The sequence below is a fragment of the Endocarpon pusillum genome (genome assembly GCF_000464535.1).
Source record: "Endocarpon pusillum Z07020 unplaced genomic scaffold C741571, whole genome shotgun sequence".
Classification (NCBI taxonomy): Eukaryota; Fungi; Ascomycota; class Eurotiomycetes; order Verrucariales; family Verrucariaceae; genus Endocarpon; species Endocarpon pusillum.
In genome coordinates this window covers 29,016-48,770 of record NW_006913607.1, presented here as the reverse complement: position 1 = coordinate 48,770, position 19,755 = coordinate 29,016, and the positions used below count along the sequence as shown (strand labels likewise).

The 19,755-nt window shown below is 49.4% G+C and overlaps 5 protein-coding genes across 5 annotated transcripts; 3 read left to right on the top strand and 2 right to left on the bottom strand.

Annotated features, from left to right (window-relative positions):
• Positions 1 to 755: 755 nt before the first annotated feature.
• EPUS_04832 (uncharacterized protein) lies at positions 756 to 1,549 on the top strand (the record flags this gene model as incomplete). Its single annotated transcript, XM_007789389.1, has 2 exons — positions 756 to 1,049; positions 1,100 to 1,549. The coding sequence occupies 2 exons, from the start codon at positions 756 to 758 to the stop codon at positions 1,547 to 1,549; spliced, it is 744 nt and encodes a 247-aa protein (XP_007787579.1).
• A 412-nt stretch (positions 1,550 to 1,961) lies between these two features.
• Positions 1,962 to 2,899, bottom strand: EPUS_04831 (40S ribosomal protein S2; the record flags this gene model as incomplete). Its single annotated transcript, XM_007789388.1, has 3 exons — positions 1,962 to 2,219; positions 2,275 to 2,532; positions 2,612 to 2,899. 3 exons carry the CDS (start codon positions 2,897 to 2,899, stop codon positions 1,962 to 1,964), a joined length of 804 nt encoding a protein of 267 aa, XP_007787578.1.
• Positions 2,900 to 9,914: 7,015 nt separating this feature from the next.
• Positions 9,915 to 13,459, top strand: EPUS_04830 (uncharacterized protein; the record flags this gene model as incomplete). The annotated part of the gene is made up of 4 exons (XM_007789387.1): positions 9,915 to 9,978; positions 10,034 to 10,167; positions 10,231 to 12,068; positions 12,118 to 13,459. The coding sequence occupies 4 exons, from the start codon at positions 9,915 to 9,917 to the stop codon at positions 13,457 to 13,459; spliced, it is 3,378 nt and encodes a 1,125-aa protein (XP_007787577.1).
• A 799-nt stretch (positions 13,460 to 14,258) lies between these two features.
• Positions 14,259 to 14,720, bottom strand: EPUS_04829 (uncharacterized protein; the record flags this gene model as incomplete). The annotated part of the gene is made up of 1 exon (XM_007789386.1): positions 14,259 to 14,720. One exon carries the CDS (start codon positions 14,718 to 14,720, stop codon positions 14,259 to 14,261), a length of 462 nt encoding a protein of 153 aa, XP_007787576.1.
• Positions 14,721 to 16,764: 2,044 nt separating this feature from the next.
• EPUS_04828 (uncharacterized protein) lies at positions 16,765 to 18,684 on the top strand (the record flags this gene model as incomplete). Its single annotated transcript, XM_007789385.1, has 1 exon — positions 16,765 to 18,684. One exon carries the CDS (start codon positions 16,765 to 16,767, stop codon positions 18,682 to 18,684), a length of 1,920 nt encoding a protein of 639 aa, XP_007787575.1.
• Positions 18,685 to 19,755: the final 1,071 nt, after the last annotated feature.

Here is a 19,755-nt window from a genome sequence, read left to right as displayed (position 1 = left end):
CAAGCAGGAAGAAAGAAAATAGCTGCTATAGAGAACAGATATAGAGATCAAATCTCCTAAAATCCTTGGAAAGGCGGTCACGGCAGCTTTCCTTATTGAGCAACTCATTGCAGCAGGACCGCTGAGAGTGACAAGCTTTATGTCGACTTGAGCCCTGGATGCTTCCCAGCACGAAGCAGCTGCTGTGGTAAGAATGCTGTTGCACTTGTTCTCCAGTGGAAGCTGGGAGTAAGGAGGCCCTCATAGTGCCTGGTTACAGACATAGGTCAAAACGGTCTTACCTGCCTTCGTAGCCTGTATGAGCTGAGCTCGCGCCAGAGTTGCCAGCTTGGCTATCACATCACTTGCACAACGAGCGAAACAACTAGAGACGACGGTAGGTAACATACGGTACATAAGACATTCGTTACTATTGGAAGAACAAACGCGTTACCGTCTCGAGATTAGCGTACTAAATCATCTCGGCATCATGGTGGCAGTGGGCCGCTTTGCAGGACTATTTTCTGAAACTTCTTATATCAATAAACTTATTCATAAGCCATCTATCTGCCTGGTGCAGTGAAGCTGTCTTTAATCGCTCCTTCTATCTGTGGCGTGAATATCACTTAGCGCTAGGTTGCGTTTGTGCCTTCTGAATCAACAAATCTGTACACCTTTCACGCCGCAAAACAATCTTCAACAACCACCTACCCTTCTACCACTTCACTTTTGGGACCCTATTCAACCTGTCTCAGAGCTCGCTAGAAACAGCAAGGATGGCTGAAGTTATCAATCCGACAACTAGACCCTCACTCCCACTTAGTGATCACCAGACCAACGATTCAGCCAACGATGAAAATACGGCACCATCTACCTCTACTGCACCCACTAGCAACGGCCAGAATGTCACCGTCTTCCACGATCCCGAGAACTTCAATGTCAAGCATCCTCTGCAGAATCAGTGGACACTCTGGTTCACCAAGCCACCAACCGGCCGAGGTGACAACTGGAATGACCTGCTGAAGGAAGTAGTGACCTTTGACTCGGTGGAGGAGTTCTGGGGAGTTTACGTATGATCTAATGCCACTGTCCTCCTGTGCACCACTAATCCTCCCACCAGAACAACATCGCCGCTGCCTCCCAACTCGCCCACAAATCCGACTACCACCTCTTCAAACGCGGTGTGCGTCCCGAATGGGAGGACTCGCAGAACAAGCACGGCGGCAAGTGGTCTTACCAGTTTAAAGACAAGAAAGGAATCGACATCGACGAGCTGTGGCTCCATGCACAACTAGCCGCCATCGGCGAGACCCTCGAAGAAGACAACGACAACGAAGTCATGGGCGTGGTCATCAATGTTAGGAAGGCATTCTTTCGGATTGGGCTGTGGACGAGGACGGTCGGCAAAGCCAAGGCCGGAGATGGTGCTGGGAAAGAGGCGTTGATGAAGATTGGGCAGAGGTTCAAGGAGACGATGAAGCTGGGGCCGAACGAACAGGTCGAGTTTAGTGGACATACGGATAGTGCGCATGCGGGCAGTACAAGGGCAAAGGCGAAGTTCGTTGTCTAGACGAAAGGGGGTGGATTTGAGGTATACGAGTGTGGCAACCGATCTCGCGATCCGACGGCCTTCAGGCGGCATTCTTGCTATCGCTGCTGATATGAGCCACTGCGTGGGTCTTGCAAGCAGGCACAACGATCAATGCAGATATGGTTTAGGTGACATACTTAGATGTTGCTTACGCCGCAAAGCCGTTACACGTATGTGTATTAGTCTAATAATTCAGTCACAGCATGATTGACTTCTAATGGTTTCTCTAAGGTTGGGGAATCATGATTCCTAGCCTTAGGGCAGCATATCGCGTCCTTCAAAGATTGCATGCTAAGCTGTCACTCGTGACCTGGACGCAACAGGCTGGTAAGGTCTCTCCACGTCGACTTCTCCTCCGTACTGCATCTGAAACGCTGTGCGTTATCGCCGTCTAGTACCTCTTGCCCTCTCTCAGCACGTCAGCAAACTCCTCCAGCGGATTCCTTCCCAGCTTCGTCTCCTTCCACAGATTCGGTGTCAGGAAGCCATAGCTGTTGCCGACTGCCACGAAGGTAGCTTTCAGCGTGTTCTCAAGAGTCTTGGTACTACCAGCGGACGATGTGTACGCGTCTTCCACTCCCGCAAGCTGGAGAAGGCGTTTGACGGCTGGGGATGCGACGAGACCGGTACCACGGGGAGCAGGAATAAGCTAGGAATCAGCGTTAGCTGAGATGTATAGGCTATGATGGAAGATGATATCTTACCCTGACAGTGACACTGCCGCATTTTCCACTCTGCTTGGTAGGCAAGCTGTGCGGCGCACCAAGGTTCGTACCCCAATAGCCTCTTCGGATAGGCAGGACTGAGAGTTTGGCGATGATAATTGCAGCACGGATTGCGGTTGCGACTTCTTTGGAAGTCTTGATACCCAGACCCACGTGGCCTTCCGAGTCTCCAATAACCACGATGGCCTTGAAACGAGTACGTTGACCGGCACGTGTTTGCTTTTGCACAGGTTTAATCTGAATAATGGTCGTCAGCACCAATTTCGCAGATGATGTATTTCTTGGTTTCTCGTAGCATGATCCGCCACCATCTCACCTTCATGACTTCATCCTTCAACTTTGGTAGGAACCAATCCACGATCTGATATTCCTTGATCGGCAGGGAGTGAAGGTAGATCTGCTCCATGCTTGTGATCTTGCCGGCTTTCACGAGTCTACCCAGCTTTGTGACTGGCTGCCACTCCTTCTCCTCGGATTTTGCGCCTCCTCGACGGGGTCCTCGTCGTCCACGTCCTCGCCCACGATCACCACCTCGATCGCCGCGGGAGCCGAAGCCTCCCCGCCCTGCGCCTCCTGCAGCGCCTCCTCGAGGTGCGTCGGCCATGTTGTGAGACTGAACGGTAGGAGCAGGTAGGTGTCTCAACTACAGAGCGTTGTGGGACGATTGTGATTAACGTGCTAGTTGAGGTGATTCTTCGGTGGGACTGGGGTAAAATGATAATTAGGGCTTCGAGTTGGCCCCAAGAGGATAAGCGTTGTTTAATTCTTGGCATGCGGATCCTATCCAACTTACCTTGTCATAGTATGGCGTTATGGTTCTTGTTTGTAAAGGAAAGTCAAACCAATTTGTTCGATTGCTACTTCGTTGTATTGCTAGCGATGGAGTACATCATGGTTCTAATGTAACTACGGTGGTAAACTCAGATCTTTCCTAGATGCAACTTCGAATTGATCATTGGTCGTTGAGATGCTACGCTGGTGAGCATGAAGCTCCAACTGGAAGCATAGAAGCCAATCTTTTACAGGTATCAGGCGAAGCTCGCGCAGCGACCACTCATCACTCAGAGTATTACGACCGCTGTAAGAACCTCCTCCTGGCTAAGTGCCTCCTAAACGCATGGCCTGCTAATCCTTCGGTTCAGGTGCTGTTTGCCGCTGGCGATACCTTAGCGCAGCAAGCTGTGGAGAAGAAAGGCTTCGCAAATCATGATCTAGCACGATCAGGACGCATGGCCCTTTACGGAGGAGGTGAAGTGTGCTCTGAACTTGGTGTAAGTGCTCAAGCTAAGATTTCTCCAGCCATTTTTGGACCGGCTGCCACCAGGTGGTATCAACTCTTGCAGAGAAAGATCAATCTCCCAAACTACAATGCAACAATTGCAGCTCGAGTACTGGCTGACCAAACCGTATTCGCCACGACGAACCTTTTCTGTTTCCTATCAAGCATGGCCATTCTTGAAGGAAGTAGTCCCAGGGAGAAGCTCGAAAAATCGTATTTTGCTGGTCTCAAGGCAAATTGGCTTGTGTGGCCAGCAGTTCAAGCCATCAATTTCAGCATTGTACCTCTCCAGCACCGAGTTTTAGTCGTGAATATTGTCAGTTTAGGTACATTCCCCTTCTCAAGAAGGGAAAACTGTTGTTGTGCTGACTGAAAACATCCAGGCTGGAATTGCTTCTTGAGTTATCTGAACAGTGGCAAATGAGTCAGCATGAGCAACTGCTGATATGTCTAGACCACATCACAATGATTAGCGTCCTAGCCCGGGAATTAAGAATCATATGAGTAACCAAGAATATCCAGAGGAAGAGCCGGCGGTATTCTTGCAATATCAAGAGGACGAGTCCCTGAATGCAGGAGACTCATCATCGTAGTAATACATTGGCAGAGCTTCGCTTATCTTCGCCTCAGCCGTTTGATACTAAGTTCAAGGTTTAGGTTCAAGCATCACTTCATGACCTGGCCATGTCCACTTCCCAGAGCAAGACGAGAAGCACTATATAAAAACTTCAAAATAAGCCGAAAAAGTCGCGGATCAACGCATTATCCCAAAGCATACTGCAGCCACAAACGAGGAAGCCAAAGTAATCTCTCCTTGAGTCAGAGCCTCTACGGTACGGAAAAGGCTGACCACCATTGATACTCCCACCAGACCTCCTCGGTACCTTAAACCGTCCTCCACCAATTCGCCATACTCCACAACTTCACTCGTACTGACATCAACACGATCGTCATTCCACAAACCCTTTTCAGCGTCCTCTCCGCCGTCTGAGCCACCCTTCACAACCATTGCCAACGCGGCAAAGACTTCCTTCCCTCTAACCCCCAGTCATGTGCCGCTCTCCACTCATTCTCCCCGGACCTAGCTCACTCTGCTTGTCTCCCCCGTTGATAACCAGCGCCTATCTCTTCCGTCCTTGCGGACGCCATGAAAAGGCCCTGGCGCAGCATTACCAGCCTCGTGTCTCCCACGCTCAGGCGAAACTTCTGTTCCTCTGCGCTGCATTTCCTGCTGGGATCCATTCTGCTCGGCTGCCAATTTGAGTTCTCTGTGCTCGTCGTATGGACACGGGTCTAAAATGACCTTGGCGGCGTGGATAATGAGCATTATGTACTATGCAATGTCAGCAATGCGCTCGGTACGGCTTCTTCGAACCAGATACGCTACGTATCGCGCCGACAGGAGCAGCCGGTGGGTGCAAAGACTGGCGAGGTAGGCTTTGGACGGGGACAGGATCCTTACCACCACAGCATACGTATAGACGGGCATCCTCGATGATGTGGTGGCGAGGCTCATTACAGCTGCAGGACCTGCAGGACCAGGAGGGCGATCGTACGAGAGGTAGGCAGCATGCTTCCATAGGGTCCTTCTGAATGTCTATCACTCAGATTAAATTTCTAATCCAGCTCAAACGTCTTCCTTTATTTACCCTTTCAAACTACGCAACATCCCTTTGGATCCATGATGATCATTTCAGAAAGGCATTGACAGGGATAGCACGAATTCCACGATGACCACAGTGGTTCCACTTTGCTCAGCTTGTGTGCCGCATAAATGAAGAGTTCGTTCAGAGTAAATGCTCAAGCAAATCACCACTAACAGAAAACGGTATCCAGGTTACTCCAATAAGATTCAGCATTATTGAGCCAAGGTAGTGTAGTCCTAAAGGCAGCTAGGATAGCTCAGGCGTCCCTTCTCCTAGTAAGAGATTCGATCCATTAATGGCCAATGCTTAACAATCAATCCAGGTCAATCAGGAATCCTAGCAGAAATAAGTCAATCCTTGACCTTACTGCTAAAAAAATCTATGGTTTTTTCCAGGGGATGGCGGAGCACTTTCTGTCACACTATATTTCAGTATCTTGAGCCATGCTCAGTCAAACAATCTGGTATCAGTGTGGGGTCTACAATTCTCATTTGCAAAGGCAAACATCAGCTGGTTGCGCCTCATGTTGTTGCGGCAATGAGGTCTATGATCTCAAGTAGCAATAATATTAGGCATCGAGACTATGACAACACTGTGGAATGGTGAGCCTCGAGCGAGACGCTAGAGACAATCAGATATCTCACCCCGGACCGTTGTTGAGCAAAGTTATATTTACCACATTTTGTCGTCAATCTTTGTCTTTGATCAGGCTGTAGGGGCGGCCAATAAAATCCGACCATCCTTGAAACTCGTTCCCAAGCCCTAGTAGCTGAGTCAAGTCTTGGCAATACGTAGTAAGGCACACCTTGAAGCTCGGAACATGCCATGGTGCCAGTGTGCAAGAAAACCATCACTTACCAGAGAAGCCAGCCTTCGAATCCCACTCTCAGTGACACCTAGTACTCATCACCTTAGTGCTTACATGACTAATATGCATCTATATGGCCCCCAATGTCCAGAACTCCGGTATCAGAAGTTCTAGCCTAGATATGAAGTCGTTGATCCAAAGCCTTGAATATACGCTAACTGGAATTGGATACCACTAGCTCTTTTTGTATTAGAATGGTTATGCTGCGCTAGACTTAGCGTATACGTGATGCATGCCCGCGTATTCTGTGCATGGTTTGAGATCCTGGCTGAGAAACAGTGCGTGATCAGGCCAAGTGCCAACACATGTATGTGTACGTGTGCATCCTGGGTCCAAAGGTTGTGATTCCTGCGTATAAATAGTCTGACCATCATGAGTGCGCGGGGTTCTTTTCCGGGGGAATGTGCAGGATCTAATGGATGTCCTCGTCGACGGACCTTGCGTTTGAAGAGTTTATTTCAATTTCAGCACTGTGTTTCGCGCTTTCCACCTTTGGCCTGAGGTCTACTGTTCCCGTTGCGCTTCATCCTCTGCAAGATGGCCCTCCAGGCTACTGGACGTACGGCCTTCGGCGTAAACATTACATTGATGGTGCTCGGCGCCCTAGCAGTTATGTTACGGATGTTTGCGAAGAAGAATACAAGATTGGGGTTTGCAAGTGAGGACTGGTTCATTGTTGGCGCACTGTTAGTGCTGGTTGCATTTACTGCGTGTCTCCTTCAAGGCAGGTGCACTGCTTGCTTGAGGCCTCATGCGCCAAGTTGTTAATGTGTCCAAGGCGTCGTAACCTCTGGCGGAACCCTCGACACGGCGGTAATGGCTATTCCGCAGCTCAACAATCTGCTTAAGGTCCGTGTACCACAGACTTTCCGGATCGATCCAAAAAGCTGATCTTAGATCGTCTGTACAGTATAGTTACATTATCACAGCTCTCTTCACTACCACAATTACTACCATCAAGATATCGATATTGTTGTTTTTGCGCAAGATATTCACCACTCAATGGTACCGTCACGTCAATACCTCTCTCCTGATACTCTGCATGGTGTGGTTTCTCGTTTGCTTTCTCGTCAACACATTCCAATGCATACCCGTGGAAGCTGCGTGGAAATTAGAGCTGGTACACCAGGGGCAAGCCAAGTGTATCCTGTATGGAAGATTTATTCTTGGCTACGAGTTGTCAAACATGCTTCTGGATATTGCGATTTTGTGTCTGCCTATCTATGGAACCATACAGCTTCAGCTGCCGTTACGGCAGAAGCTTGCTGTGAGTGGTGTGTTCGCGGTGGGTGGATTGTAAGTGCTCACATTTTACCTTCCTTGTCTCTGAGAACAGTCATGGGAACGGTTGTGGTCCTAGAGCTTTTGCTAACATTTACGGGCAGTATTTGTATTGCGTGTATGATCAGAGTCATTTATCTTTATAATACATCTATCCGCAACCTAGGTAAGCTGGCCACTGTATTCCTTAGCATATCGGTTGTTGAGTGGAATTATAGATGCTTTGCCGCATGCTGTCAACTGGGGTGCTGTTCAGATGGCCATTGGTATAGTGTGTGCATGTCTTCCGACTTACAAGTCCATTTTCAGAAACGGCATATTCTTTCCTTCCTGGTTGCAACGATGGTTTGCTTCATCAGAGGGACCGATGTCCAAAGCGTCCAACCGCGGCAGCACGCTCGAGTGCCATCGCAGCCGGAAAGCCGCTCAATACAGCTGTATTGGCGGCAAAGGAGGAATCCACAGCCAATTTACCACGACTGTTGGCTGTGGTCAGGATGATTGGAAAGAGGTTGACGCGTATCCACTAAACGCGATTTCAGTGGAACGTACGATTCAAGTCATTTAGCCTTTGTGGCATTTGGGGTGGGTAGTCTGGGATTCTAGTAGAGTCATAAACAATCACAATTTGAGTGGTGGTGTTTGACTGACTGTGCACGTTCGACCCGCGGTTCCTCTCCATCCTATGCAGGATATCTGATATAAATAAAGACAGTTACTGCTCAGTTGCTCACTACCACCACTTACTAGCACATAACAGTTACCATTCGAGCTTTGACGGCGTCGTCAAATGATGCATTAAGGTAACGTGGAAATATCCAGGCAATGTCAGTTTCTGATGCAAGATCTGTTTGCTGAAAAGGTAAGAGGATTTAGCCCAACTGACTCCTGGATAAAAGGCACAGCGCCAACCTCGTCCTTCCCGTACACCTACTGCTGCACTGCTGCCCGGTCTCTCACTCCAGCCTCCACGAGCAAGGTTTTCGATCTCTGATACAATAGACGAATACCCTACTGCAGCAATCGAGACTGCCGGTTCAGTGGTGTAGCCTAGAACAGCTGTGGCGACAAAGGTGTTGTAAGGCTCGTAACGGACCTGGGGTAAGCAAATTTGATTACCGCATGTTCGTCTCATTTTCTCTATAAACAATACTCCTTCATCGTGCAGGACGTCTGTCGTCCCTTCTTGAACATATAGTAGTGTTTCTGTACGAAACGGATGACCCACTGGAGGAATTTGCAGCTCAAACGTCCGTAAGAAGTATACAGATGCTTGTGCAGTCTCAGATTTGGGGAAAGGATGCCATATCTTGATTCTTGCGGTAGGAGCTCTGATCGATGGCCTGTGGGGGTCGTAAGGTAGAGCCAAGCACTCCAGAGTCACGCAGCAGATGGACTAAGGGGCGCTCTACTAGTAGCATGATCGAACATGTCTCTGAGCAGAGACACCGCAAGGTGCACATCAGCTGATATACTAGAGAGGAAGATCTCCAAAGTAGGGTACCTCATTCGAGGAGTATTGAAAGGACGAAGTTGCGTCCTGGGAAATCAAAACACATCACAAGTAATAGTCGACATGCGATAATGGCGGACATTTCTTCTCCCAATATCCTCGGCCCCGATTGCGGATTCGGCAGCCTGGGACTCGGTGTTACGTATGCTCCGCCGTGGAAATCCAAAATGACTCTTTTGTGCTTGTCTTTTAGGCTGTGTGGAGCTGGCTTGTAATCCCATTCCGAATGTGGCTGGAGTTTTTGAGCAACATGGCACTGGATCATCGAGAACGTACCTGAACAAGAAGAAGAAAACGCTTTACCAATTTGACGAGTCTGAATCGCTCTTGGTTCCCAGCACATTGATCTAGCATTTGGGGCTTAGAAAGGTTTCACATATATTTTCATAGGACTACTTGTCACATTTATCCAAAAGATCATCGCGACAAATTCTCCGGGGGCGGAAAGTACACGTAACTTAACAGGGGAGAGGTTGGCTTTGCAGTGATCTCAATATTCGCAATAATGATACCATCACAGAAACATTCATGTAGTTCCTTCAGTTGTAGTTCCTACGACCAAGTCACATTTCACAATTGTGCTGTGGGCCCCAATCCGATACACGGTGAATCGTCTGCCCTGTTAGTAGCCCCTGGCACTGGCATTCCAATTACTAGCTGATACCAAGCACGAGTACGCTTTTAGCCATTCGCGCCCACCCGCGTTTGGCGGGCTGCGCTGTGAACCGCCCCCCACCCAGGTGATTTGTGGTCGCAGAATATGATCATGACCATGGAGCATGAGATATTCAAACAATGTTCACATGCATACTACAACACACAGGTTACTGCATCGAGGCAACCTAGTCATAATGCACACGCTGTTCATTTGAAATTATCGTTTCATTTCATCGAGATTAATCGCCAAGCGACATTCAACCCATCAACAGCCTGTACCTCCCAAACATCTCGGCTCATTAATCTCACCTCCTATGCTTCGAAAGATTGCATGACTGCACAGCGCGAAGACTCGAGGCAGAAAGCTGAAGGAGCATGGGAAATATCAGCAGCAAACCAGACGAGGGGGCTGCTTTGTACCTGAGGGATCAAACACGATGTGGGTCGAGGCATTGCCGTGCGCCTAGGTTCATTGATACTGATACTTGGTTTAGTTACGATCGCGCAGCTGACCGTCAGCAATTCTACTCAAAGCGTCATACTCAACATCACCCCCAATGCATTTCCAGCGGTGCGACTCACAGCAAAACGAGACCTAGGAGATGATACCCCGGTGAACTACGTGCAGGTAGGCCGAAGATGGGCGCAGCCGCTGAAGTAATGAGATATAGGCTGAGTTACAGTATGACAGGATCCCGAAGCTTCCGTTCCGGCCTTTATCCTGCAACTCCACTATGAGGATGAGTTGAGTTTCCGGTTCACGTTTGTATCGAGGCAAACAGTTGCTGCACCATTGAGCAGCTCACCCTCCGGAGTGGCGACTACCACAAACGTCGATACGTCGATAGCAGGCTTGACTTTTGCATATGCTTCCAACTACAGAGATCTTGATAATCTTGTGACCAGAGAGTTCCATGCAGACCCGAACTTACACAAGAACTCGAATGTTCAACTGGTCGGCGACTATTCTACAGATGGCAGCCCAGCGGTGCAGTTTGATTGGGCTTGGAAGTGGAGGCCACCGAAGCCGACTGAGGACAGAGGGGGCGGTTGGCGTAATAGCTGCAGCTTCCTGGAATACGACCAACGGGCGCATCGTTTACATACCCTCGCATCCTTCTCTTTCTGGGTACAGAATGCCCAGAGAGATACCCAGCAGACATCTCTCGTTTCGCCAGCTCTCGAAATGTCCGTTCCACCTAGACTACGGGTCGCCTCTTCACAATCATACCAGTCCAAGATCAGTGAAGGGGAGCCCTTCGGCTTCCAGCAGGACCCGCCGTCACCGGTTGATCCAGTACCAGACCCTGGTGCCAATGGAGCTCTTTCGGTAATAAATAGTGCGCCAGTGGTTGACGTTTCCTGTCAGCGTCCGGGTGAAGACATGAGCGTCGTGGAAGACGGTCCACTTTTTCGCGCAACGATGAAGTCCCTGGAGCAGAAGACAGGTAACATGCGAACTCAAATGAAGAAGGTCCTAAAGAAGGCCGAAGCTGCTCAGCAGGCACAGGTAGAATGCAACCAGGCCATGAAAGGCTTTTTGGCTGCTTTGAAGGAGGCTTCTGGGTCGAATGCTAGCGCGATCAAGCCAGCGCTGGATCATTACTTCAACCAGATCGCACAGCAGATTCTCCACTATGAGACGCAAAACTCTGCACATCTCCAAAAACAAATCATAGAACCGTTGTCAAAGCTTTATAACCTAGACATCAAGCAGGCAGAGGCCAAAAAGAAAGACTTTGAAGATGAGAGTCGTGACTATTATGCATACGTCAGTCGCTATCTTGGTCAAAGGCAAGACTCCATGAAGGACAAGAAGCGAACCGAGAGTGATAATAAATATCAAACAAAGAGACGCAATTTCGAGCTGAAGAGGTTTGACTACTCGTCATTCATGACAGATCTTCATGGAGGACGGAAGGAACAAGAGCTGCTCTCTCATCTGACACGGTATGCAGATGGTCAAGCCAAATCATTTCTTGCCACGGCGAAGAAGATAGAAGAAATGAGCCCGCAATTGGATGCTTTGGTCCGCGAAGTCAGCGATGCGGACAAGGAATACAAGTTTCAACGAACAGAACGTGAAGAGAAGCGGCGAACGCTGGAAAAAAGCACAGCATCATATAACGAACCAGCAAACAATCTTCAGTCTGTGTCAGAAGCAGCAGCCACTCCGTTGCAGAATGGCTACAACTATACCTCGGACTCAGATCTCGGTCGAGCCGACAGTACTAGCTCTCAACTAACGCACAGCCTCAGTAACAAATCTGGCATCACTCTCTCTCCAAGTAATTCTACGCTTGGCCCTCCACCTGGAAGTGCTTATTCTACCTCACCTAGCAGTACATTCTTTTCACCAGGTCAAAACCGGTTCAAGGGCATCCGGGATCTTGAGGAGCGGGAAAGCAACACCTCAACTTCGGATAGGCCCGCTAGCGGCCAATATCGTAAAGAGGGCTTGCTATGGGCACTCAGCCGACCAGGGTCGCACATCGATCCTAAAGGCATCAACAAGCAGGCCTGGCATAAGTAGGTTCCTCCCGTCATCTACCATGAAACGCTTGCTGATGTGACTCAGATTTTGGATCGTGCTAGATCAGGGACGATTGTCCGAGTATAGCAATTGGAAGCAGAAACTGGACCTACACATGGAACCCATCGACCTTCGCATGGCATCTGTTAGAATGGCACGAGATGCAGACCGTCGCTTCTGCTTTGAGGTCATCACACCCCAGTTCAAGAGGATTTATCAGGCAACTTCGGAGGAAGATATGAGTAATTGGATTACAGCCATCAACAATGCCCTTCAAAGCGCTTTTGAAAGTCGGGGGCTTTCCTCTACTCCCCAGACAAGTCAGCGTGACTCTTCTGGCCGGGATATCAGTTCAGCTCTCACCGGCAAAAGCTCTTCATATTCTGGCCAGCATGGTTACCATACGCGAGACTCCTCGAGCGTGAACAGAAGCATCACGGTTGGTGCTCGTCCATCTTATATGCGCACTAGCAGCAACAGTTTTGACGAGAACCCTTCGAAACTTCTTCAACAGATTCGAAATGCAGATCAAGGTAACACCTGGTGTGCAGATTGCGGCTCAAGCTCCAAAGTCGAATGGGTATCCATAAATCTTGGAATAGTGTTGTGCATCGAATGCAGTGGGATTCATCGCTCTCTCGGCACCCACATCTCCAAGGTTCGCTCGCTAACATTGGACACCCTTTCATTCACAAATGATATTGTAGAGCTTTTACTACTCGTCGGCAACCGTGTTAGCAACATGATCTGGGAAGCAAGTCTTGACAGAAGCTTGAAGCCCTCTCCACAATCGAACCGGGAGCAGAGGCTCAAATTCATCAATGCTAAGTACAGTGATCGAGCTTACGTCATGCCTATATCAGGGTCTCAGTCTAGATTTGCCACTCCTGATGAAACTCTCCTTGCTTCAATCAAGAAAAACGATATTCAAGGTGTTCTGTATGGCATCGCGTTAAAGGGCAACGTGAACGCCTGTGATCGATCGCGCAATACGCATGCAATCTTTCTGGCTCTCGCAGCTGCGGACCCTGCTGCTCCGGGTTCTGCTGCACCTTCACCCTCGGTATCGCCGAACAGCAAAGCAAGTCCGAGTCCAGGTAAACCGAAGGCATTTCCAATTGCTGAGCTTCTAGTGCAGAATGGCGGCGAGATCCCCTCTCAAATGCCAGCCATACCATTATCAGCAGCCGCTCAGCTGTACATTGAGCAAAGAACAAGCCATCCATTCGCCATCACATCGCCCACAAGCGGCGATACGTTGGCAGCGCTGCCTACAATTCGAGGTGGCAGCACCAATACTCTTGCAGGCATTACGGAGAGGGAGAATTCTAGATCATTAAAGCGAGGGAATGCGGGATCGCGATTCACTTCATTTGGCGACCGATGACAATGCTGGCGGACAATTCTATCCACGCGAACATGGTCAACGATGATGTCTCTGGTTCAGTTGGGTAGAGTTTATACCGTGTTAGCTTCTATGTATGAGCAGGACTCATCTGAAGCGCTACCGCCTTTGGATCGGAGGAAGAGTCTACCAAGCATAGGATGTACCAATACTAATGGCAGACGGCCACGTCAATTTCTATAGACCACTAATATTCTTCAGGTGATGTCTGGAGACGATGCTCATGTTCGCCCCATTGAAGCACAATCAACCATACAATCCTATGCAGCATAGTGCGGATCTTGTTTAACGGCATCAGCAGTGCTTGTGGTGATTTCTTGATTTCCTATAGGAGGGGCAGCATCATACAGCGCGTCTTGAGTTAGACTATAAAAGAGAAAACTCTTCAGACTACCTCGACTGACCACTCTGACAGACTTCATATCCGACCTTTGCTTCTAGCTTGCAGAGTATGGGAGGTGCCTGCGCTAGAGACTAAATATAGGGTAGTTCGTCAGGACAAAGGGAGAAGTGCCAACTGCCTTTTCCTGTAGACACTACCCATCAATGTTACCAACATATGTGAGTTTCACTAAGATCAAGTTGAACAATTTGGAGAGATACCCAGCCCCAGCACCGAAGTCACGGCCTAACGCGTGTACTAGGAAAATGTACCATGGAAACCGTAGAAGCATCTAAATGCATCGCCACGAATGCTTCACACCCACCACTCCCGCTTATGTATCCCCACACGGGTTGAACGGAGGATGCATGGCACAGAGACTCCTAAGGTCTCCTCTACTCAGCAAACAATCCCATTCGGGCCCGGCGCCACTCCCCAACAGCAACCGTACGAATCGGGATCTCCTGTCTTGCAGCACCTCGGCACGCCGCCCTTGCTCACACATCTTATCGTCTCAATGTCAGAAAACTTGGTCCACTGGCCTCTCCTCACCCACACGCCCGATGTATAATAATCGCGCGTTGCGAAGGTGAAGCCGTCGACGTCGGTGCCGCTAGGAGAAGAGACCTTGGAGGCCAGATCGCGCTGCGTGCAGCTGCACATCTGCCCGCGCGGGGAGGAGTTGCGCCAGTTCCAGAAGTAGCAGCATGAGGTGCACTGCGTGTTGGGGGAGGGGTTGGTGGTGTATCTGAGGGTCCAAGGGGACTGGTTGTGGATACTGCCGGCGGCGGAAACGGTGGAGACGGACAGGACGAATAAGAAAGCGAGGAGAAAGAGCTTAGAGAGGCGTGGCATAGGCATCGTGGAAGAGTGGTGGGATCGAGTTACGTAACTGAAAATCAATGTGAATAGAAGCAGTCAGCTACTGCTCATGAAAAGAAAATAAAGATGGTAAGAAGATTTGAAGAAGTCACCCGTTCCGCCTTCGAAAATGGCTGCTTTTATAAGTTATTATGAGCTGCCTTGGCCTCCTATTCTTTGGTCCCCTCTCTTCATCGTCTCTCTTTTACCCTGTTTCTGCCCTCCAGGTCAGCTGCTCTGCGCCGTTGGTCCTGCGACCTGGGGTCCGGGCTCCCCTCAGCTCTTCAAATTGTGCCGCTGCCATCACGAAACCCCTCTTCCTCAGGTGGGTGCGCCTCCTCGCTTATTCGTATTGCATTGCACCAGTCCGCTGACCAGGGGTCAAGATTTCCGTTCTTATTTAGAAGTCTGTAGAATTTTACGATTTTGACATAATACGTCGCCTCCGAGTGCAGCAAGAGGCCGCGGGGAAGGGGGGGGGGGGCATGTGTTCTGTTAGCGCCGATGATCTTCTATATTTGGTGTTGTGATGACTTCTGCATCTCAAATCGAAGACCGTTGCATTGTTCCTTTTGAGATAGAAATTACCGGAATGCGTTCGGAGCGGTCCATTCGCGGGCCGCGAATGGACCGCTCCGAACGCATTCCGAGAAATTATCGTGCATTGCGAAAGTGTTGCGAATCGTTGGCCCTACCCTCGAATTGCCGGCGCCGCGGGGCAGAATCTATTTTAGATTCCCCGCGGCCCTCACTAATTATTCTATCCTAACTTCACGCTACAGGAGTATGTACGAAGATTCAATTGATTGACCGGGAGGTACTCAGTACCCTAGAGAGGGTGTCTCTGAGAGGGTGTCGTGAAGTGATCTTAAATTTTCAAAATGGATTTTGAAAATTCAAAAATTTGAATTGGCCTTAAAGCCCGTAACAGTCCGCCGTAAGTGTCCTCAGTGTATTGAGCCAAGGGCGCATACAATTGCCCAGTAGGAAATTCGCCTTGAAATTGGAGATGAAGCGTTATATTAAAAGAACAAGCCGTGCAATGACAATAGGTGGTTGGGTTTGGCCGGGAGTGTGGTGGATGCCTGTTGAAGTGGGAAAACGGTGAGATTTGTCGGGGCAAAAAAGCCTAGTTAGGCGGGGAATTGAACCCCTTATCATTTCATTCCTTTGGAAAACCAAGGAATATACTACACACCCATATGACCAACCCACAGGAGAAAAAATCTCAAATGAAAGTGAATATATAGCTTTCTAAATTATGACAAGCTATAATCATGGATGATAACCAAATAGTAGACCACAATGTGATCTCCCAGAGACATTGCAAATAATGGATGGCAACACTCGTACTCTGTCGCTATGAAGTTCATCTTGGAGCGTGCCTCCCTCCCAGCCGAGTTCTCTACTGACGTCGGAAAGAATGCATGCCGAAAGGCGAAAGAACTGTTGCAGAGAAGTCAATTTAGGCTATCAGAATCTAAGATGTCTAGTATGTGTTACGGAATGATGTGAGACATTGAACAGCATTGCCTTCACCCATCCAGCCGGTGCTAGGTGAATGTATGCAGTGGAATTTGCCAAGTTGAAGGGTCCTGCTGGCGATCGTCATGGCCTGCAGTGCCTAACATGCAGTTGCTTGAATAAACCGAGTCTGTTAATTAGTCAATCAGACCAGGCTCGGAGTGGTGGGTCTTGGCTGCTTCCAAGCAGGCTGATCAGGATGATCAGAAGCTTGACTGAAGCTTAAGTTCTCCTAAGCTTTTCAGGGTAGAAGTGGGGCCAGCCATCTCAGCAGCTATCGCTTCAATTCCTCTACTACGTATTACAAACTTGCAATTGGCGATGCTGTACGCCAAATACTGCCGTCATCAATTCTGAATAATCATCATCCCTATTTCATTCCCCTCCCACCCTTTCTCTGAGCCAGAATGGCTGCTTGTTGGAGCGGTGCTAAGCGACCCTCAGACTCTTGAAAGTCAATCCACTTTCTCATCCCACCACATCTCGAGATAAGCAACCACGAACACCTCAGCTTCCCACAATGGCTGAAGCCATCCCTCAAACTAATCCAGTTTTGCGCAACCCACACAACCACAGCGACAAAGCAGAGAGAAAGTTCTTGCGTCAAACCTACAAACTCCACCAAAAGGCAGAGGCACATGCGCCTCAATCACACCAGCAAGAACATGAGAAGAAAGATAAGCAGCCAGCTGGGGGCTTTGACGCCACTTCCATCCCTTCGCAAATACCAGGTTACACCGTGAGAATTACTTTTCATCGAGCCCACAACCTTCCATTTGCCGACTTCACTTCGCTCTCCTCAGATCCATACCTTGTCGCAGTTCTGAAAACAGACCTGCCAAAAAGGCATAAACAAGATCCCGACCTCGTCTTCCGTACACCCACAATAAGACGGAACACCAATCCAAAGTGGAACTCTGTCTGGAAAGTTGCACATGTGCCGGCCTCTGGCTTTACCATGAAGATTCGCTTGTTTGATGAGGACCCTGCCGACCATGATGATCGATTGGGGAATGTCCACGTACATATCAAAGGTATTAGCGAAGGATGGGGTGGCCTAGCGGAGCAAAGCTACACCATCAAGAAACGGATGGCCAGCAAGAGAGCGTATCTCTTCCGTGGATGCGCGGCCCTTATCTCCAGCAATGTGAAGATGAATGGCGATTTGATAGTCAGCGTCGAATGTCTGGGTAGATCCGAGGGTGATGGAGGACGAGTATATACCCTGGGACCCCTACCATGGACGCGGCACTATTCACCGCTGATAGGCCGGCTGACAGGTACAAAGGATAGAAGTGAGACCGAAGACGGCAAGAAAATGCCAGAGAGGTACAACTTCCAGGCCATACAGATGCAACTTGCCGGCCCTGTACCTGCGGACTTGTATCACCGCTATGTCGAGTTCAAGCCCTTCATTGCCGGCATGTTCAATTCCCGCTCCATAACAGGACGAGTTCTTAACCATGCGTTACATCACCAGCATAGTCGCATCTACAACTTCGACCGCTCAACTCAGTATGGATGCTTCCAGGAGCCATGCATAGACATGACAAAGCAGTTCCTCAATTTCGTGCATTACGATCACGGTGGCAGGATATTTACGTACGTACTAACTCTTGACGCACAATGGCGCTTCACAGAAACGGGAAAGGAGTTTGGGATCGACATGTTGTCCAAGCATACCATGCATAGCGATGTGAGTATCTACATCGCCTTCAGCGGAGAATTCTTTATCCGCCGTATCAAGAAGTCGCGGCGACCGATAGTGAAGCGAGCTAGTCCAGGAGGAAGCAGTAGTAGAAGCGAAGGCGGCGCTGATAGTCAGGATCCAGAATCGAATGCGCTACCACCCGAAGCAGAAAGCGATGCAGATGACGACTCGAAACCTGATCCTAATGGCACGGACTCTTCCACGGATCCAGCGAGCTACGAACTTTTTATCGATAATGACAGTGGGACCTACCGGCCTAGTGCGAAATGCCTGCCAAATTTTCGGGACTATATGCGCCACTCATTGCCAGGTTTGAGAGTCGTAACGCTGGATTGTCAGGCAGACGCTGAGAAGTTGAAGAGACTAAAGCAGGAACAAGTGGAGAGAAAGAGGAAGATGAAGGGCAGTGTGCAGTACCTGCAGCGGACGAGTGACAGCAGTAGCATCAGTTCGAGCGATGAGGAGGACCTGGATGAGCTCGAAAGAAGGAATAGGGACGACGAAGATGAGAAGCATGGCAAAGGGCGAAAGATGAAAGAGAGGGTCAAGACGGCAACAGTAGGGGTCAAGACTGTATTGGCTGGTGCTGCTCGTGGTGGTGGCATCGAAGAAAATGAAAAAAGTGGGGAGGGGTGTGGAGGTAGCGGTGGTATTGTGGGCGAGGATGGGCCGGTACGAATGCGAGAGGAGAAGGAGAAGCTCAAAGCCGAGAACACAGCACAAAGATAGTCGAAAGGTCGAGATGCCGTTGCTACGAAAGAAATCTCCGCCGACGAGAACGAGTAGAAGACACGGATGATACTTCAGGGAGCAGGAGAGACCAGATCGAAAATCCCGTAACGTCAGCAGTATCACCTACGAAAGACTGGCCCCAAGTGGCTATCCTGAATGAGCACTAAGCGCGATTGGTGACAATACTATTGATCGACTCACTGACAAGAAAAGAACGGAAAAAGACAAACGAAAGTGATGAAGCAGAAGCCAATCAAAGAGCCCAAGACGAACGCAAAAATGTCAATAATAATACAGTGATACCAGGATTGAATCTCTACATGTTTCATGCCGCAGAGTTTTCCTGGACATGTCTCCACTCTATACCAAAAGCGTCAGCAATGGATCAGCAGAACATCATAGCGGCATCAGATTCGGCATCGGCATTGGCATCACACCTCTTGAACCTCCATCCCACCACCGAGGCAATCACCCGTCTAAAACCTCATCAACCATTACGAAGAACCTTGGGGATGCAAGGGATCGCGGTTTCAACTCCAATTGTCCATCCATCCATCCATCCATTCCAACTTCAAGGAACTAATGGTACCATGATACCCTGCGCTGTGCTACCAAGCGCAAGATTAGTTGGTGCCCGACGACGCATTTGTTTCACATCCTTCCTTTCAGTTTTCTTGTCCTCTGTATCTTTTCATGTTTCTATCTATCGAACCAGATACCCACCCTGGCTGGCTGGCTGATTGGCAGGCTAGCAGAAACGGGATTTTCTGGTTCTGCTCTTCTCTGCCTCGCCTTGGTGAGCTAGTGTCTTTATTGCGGTCCTCGTGTTAGCTTTCAGGATCCTGGCGCTTCATTCATTTCAGGCTTACCCATGGGTTGGGTGACGGCTGGTTGGAGTTTCATTTTCTATCTCAACTCTCGGCTTGGATCGAGCTAGGCTGAGGGTTCTTGGATATGGATTGGTTCGGTTCGATCTGGGCTGGGGGGGTTTTGTTGAGTGCTCTTGGTCGGGGCTGGAGTTGGGCTGGTTCCAGCAGGATCATGTAGGCCCGCGCGGTTCTTGGAAGG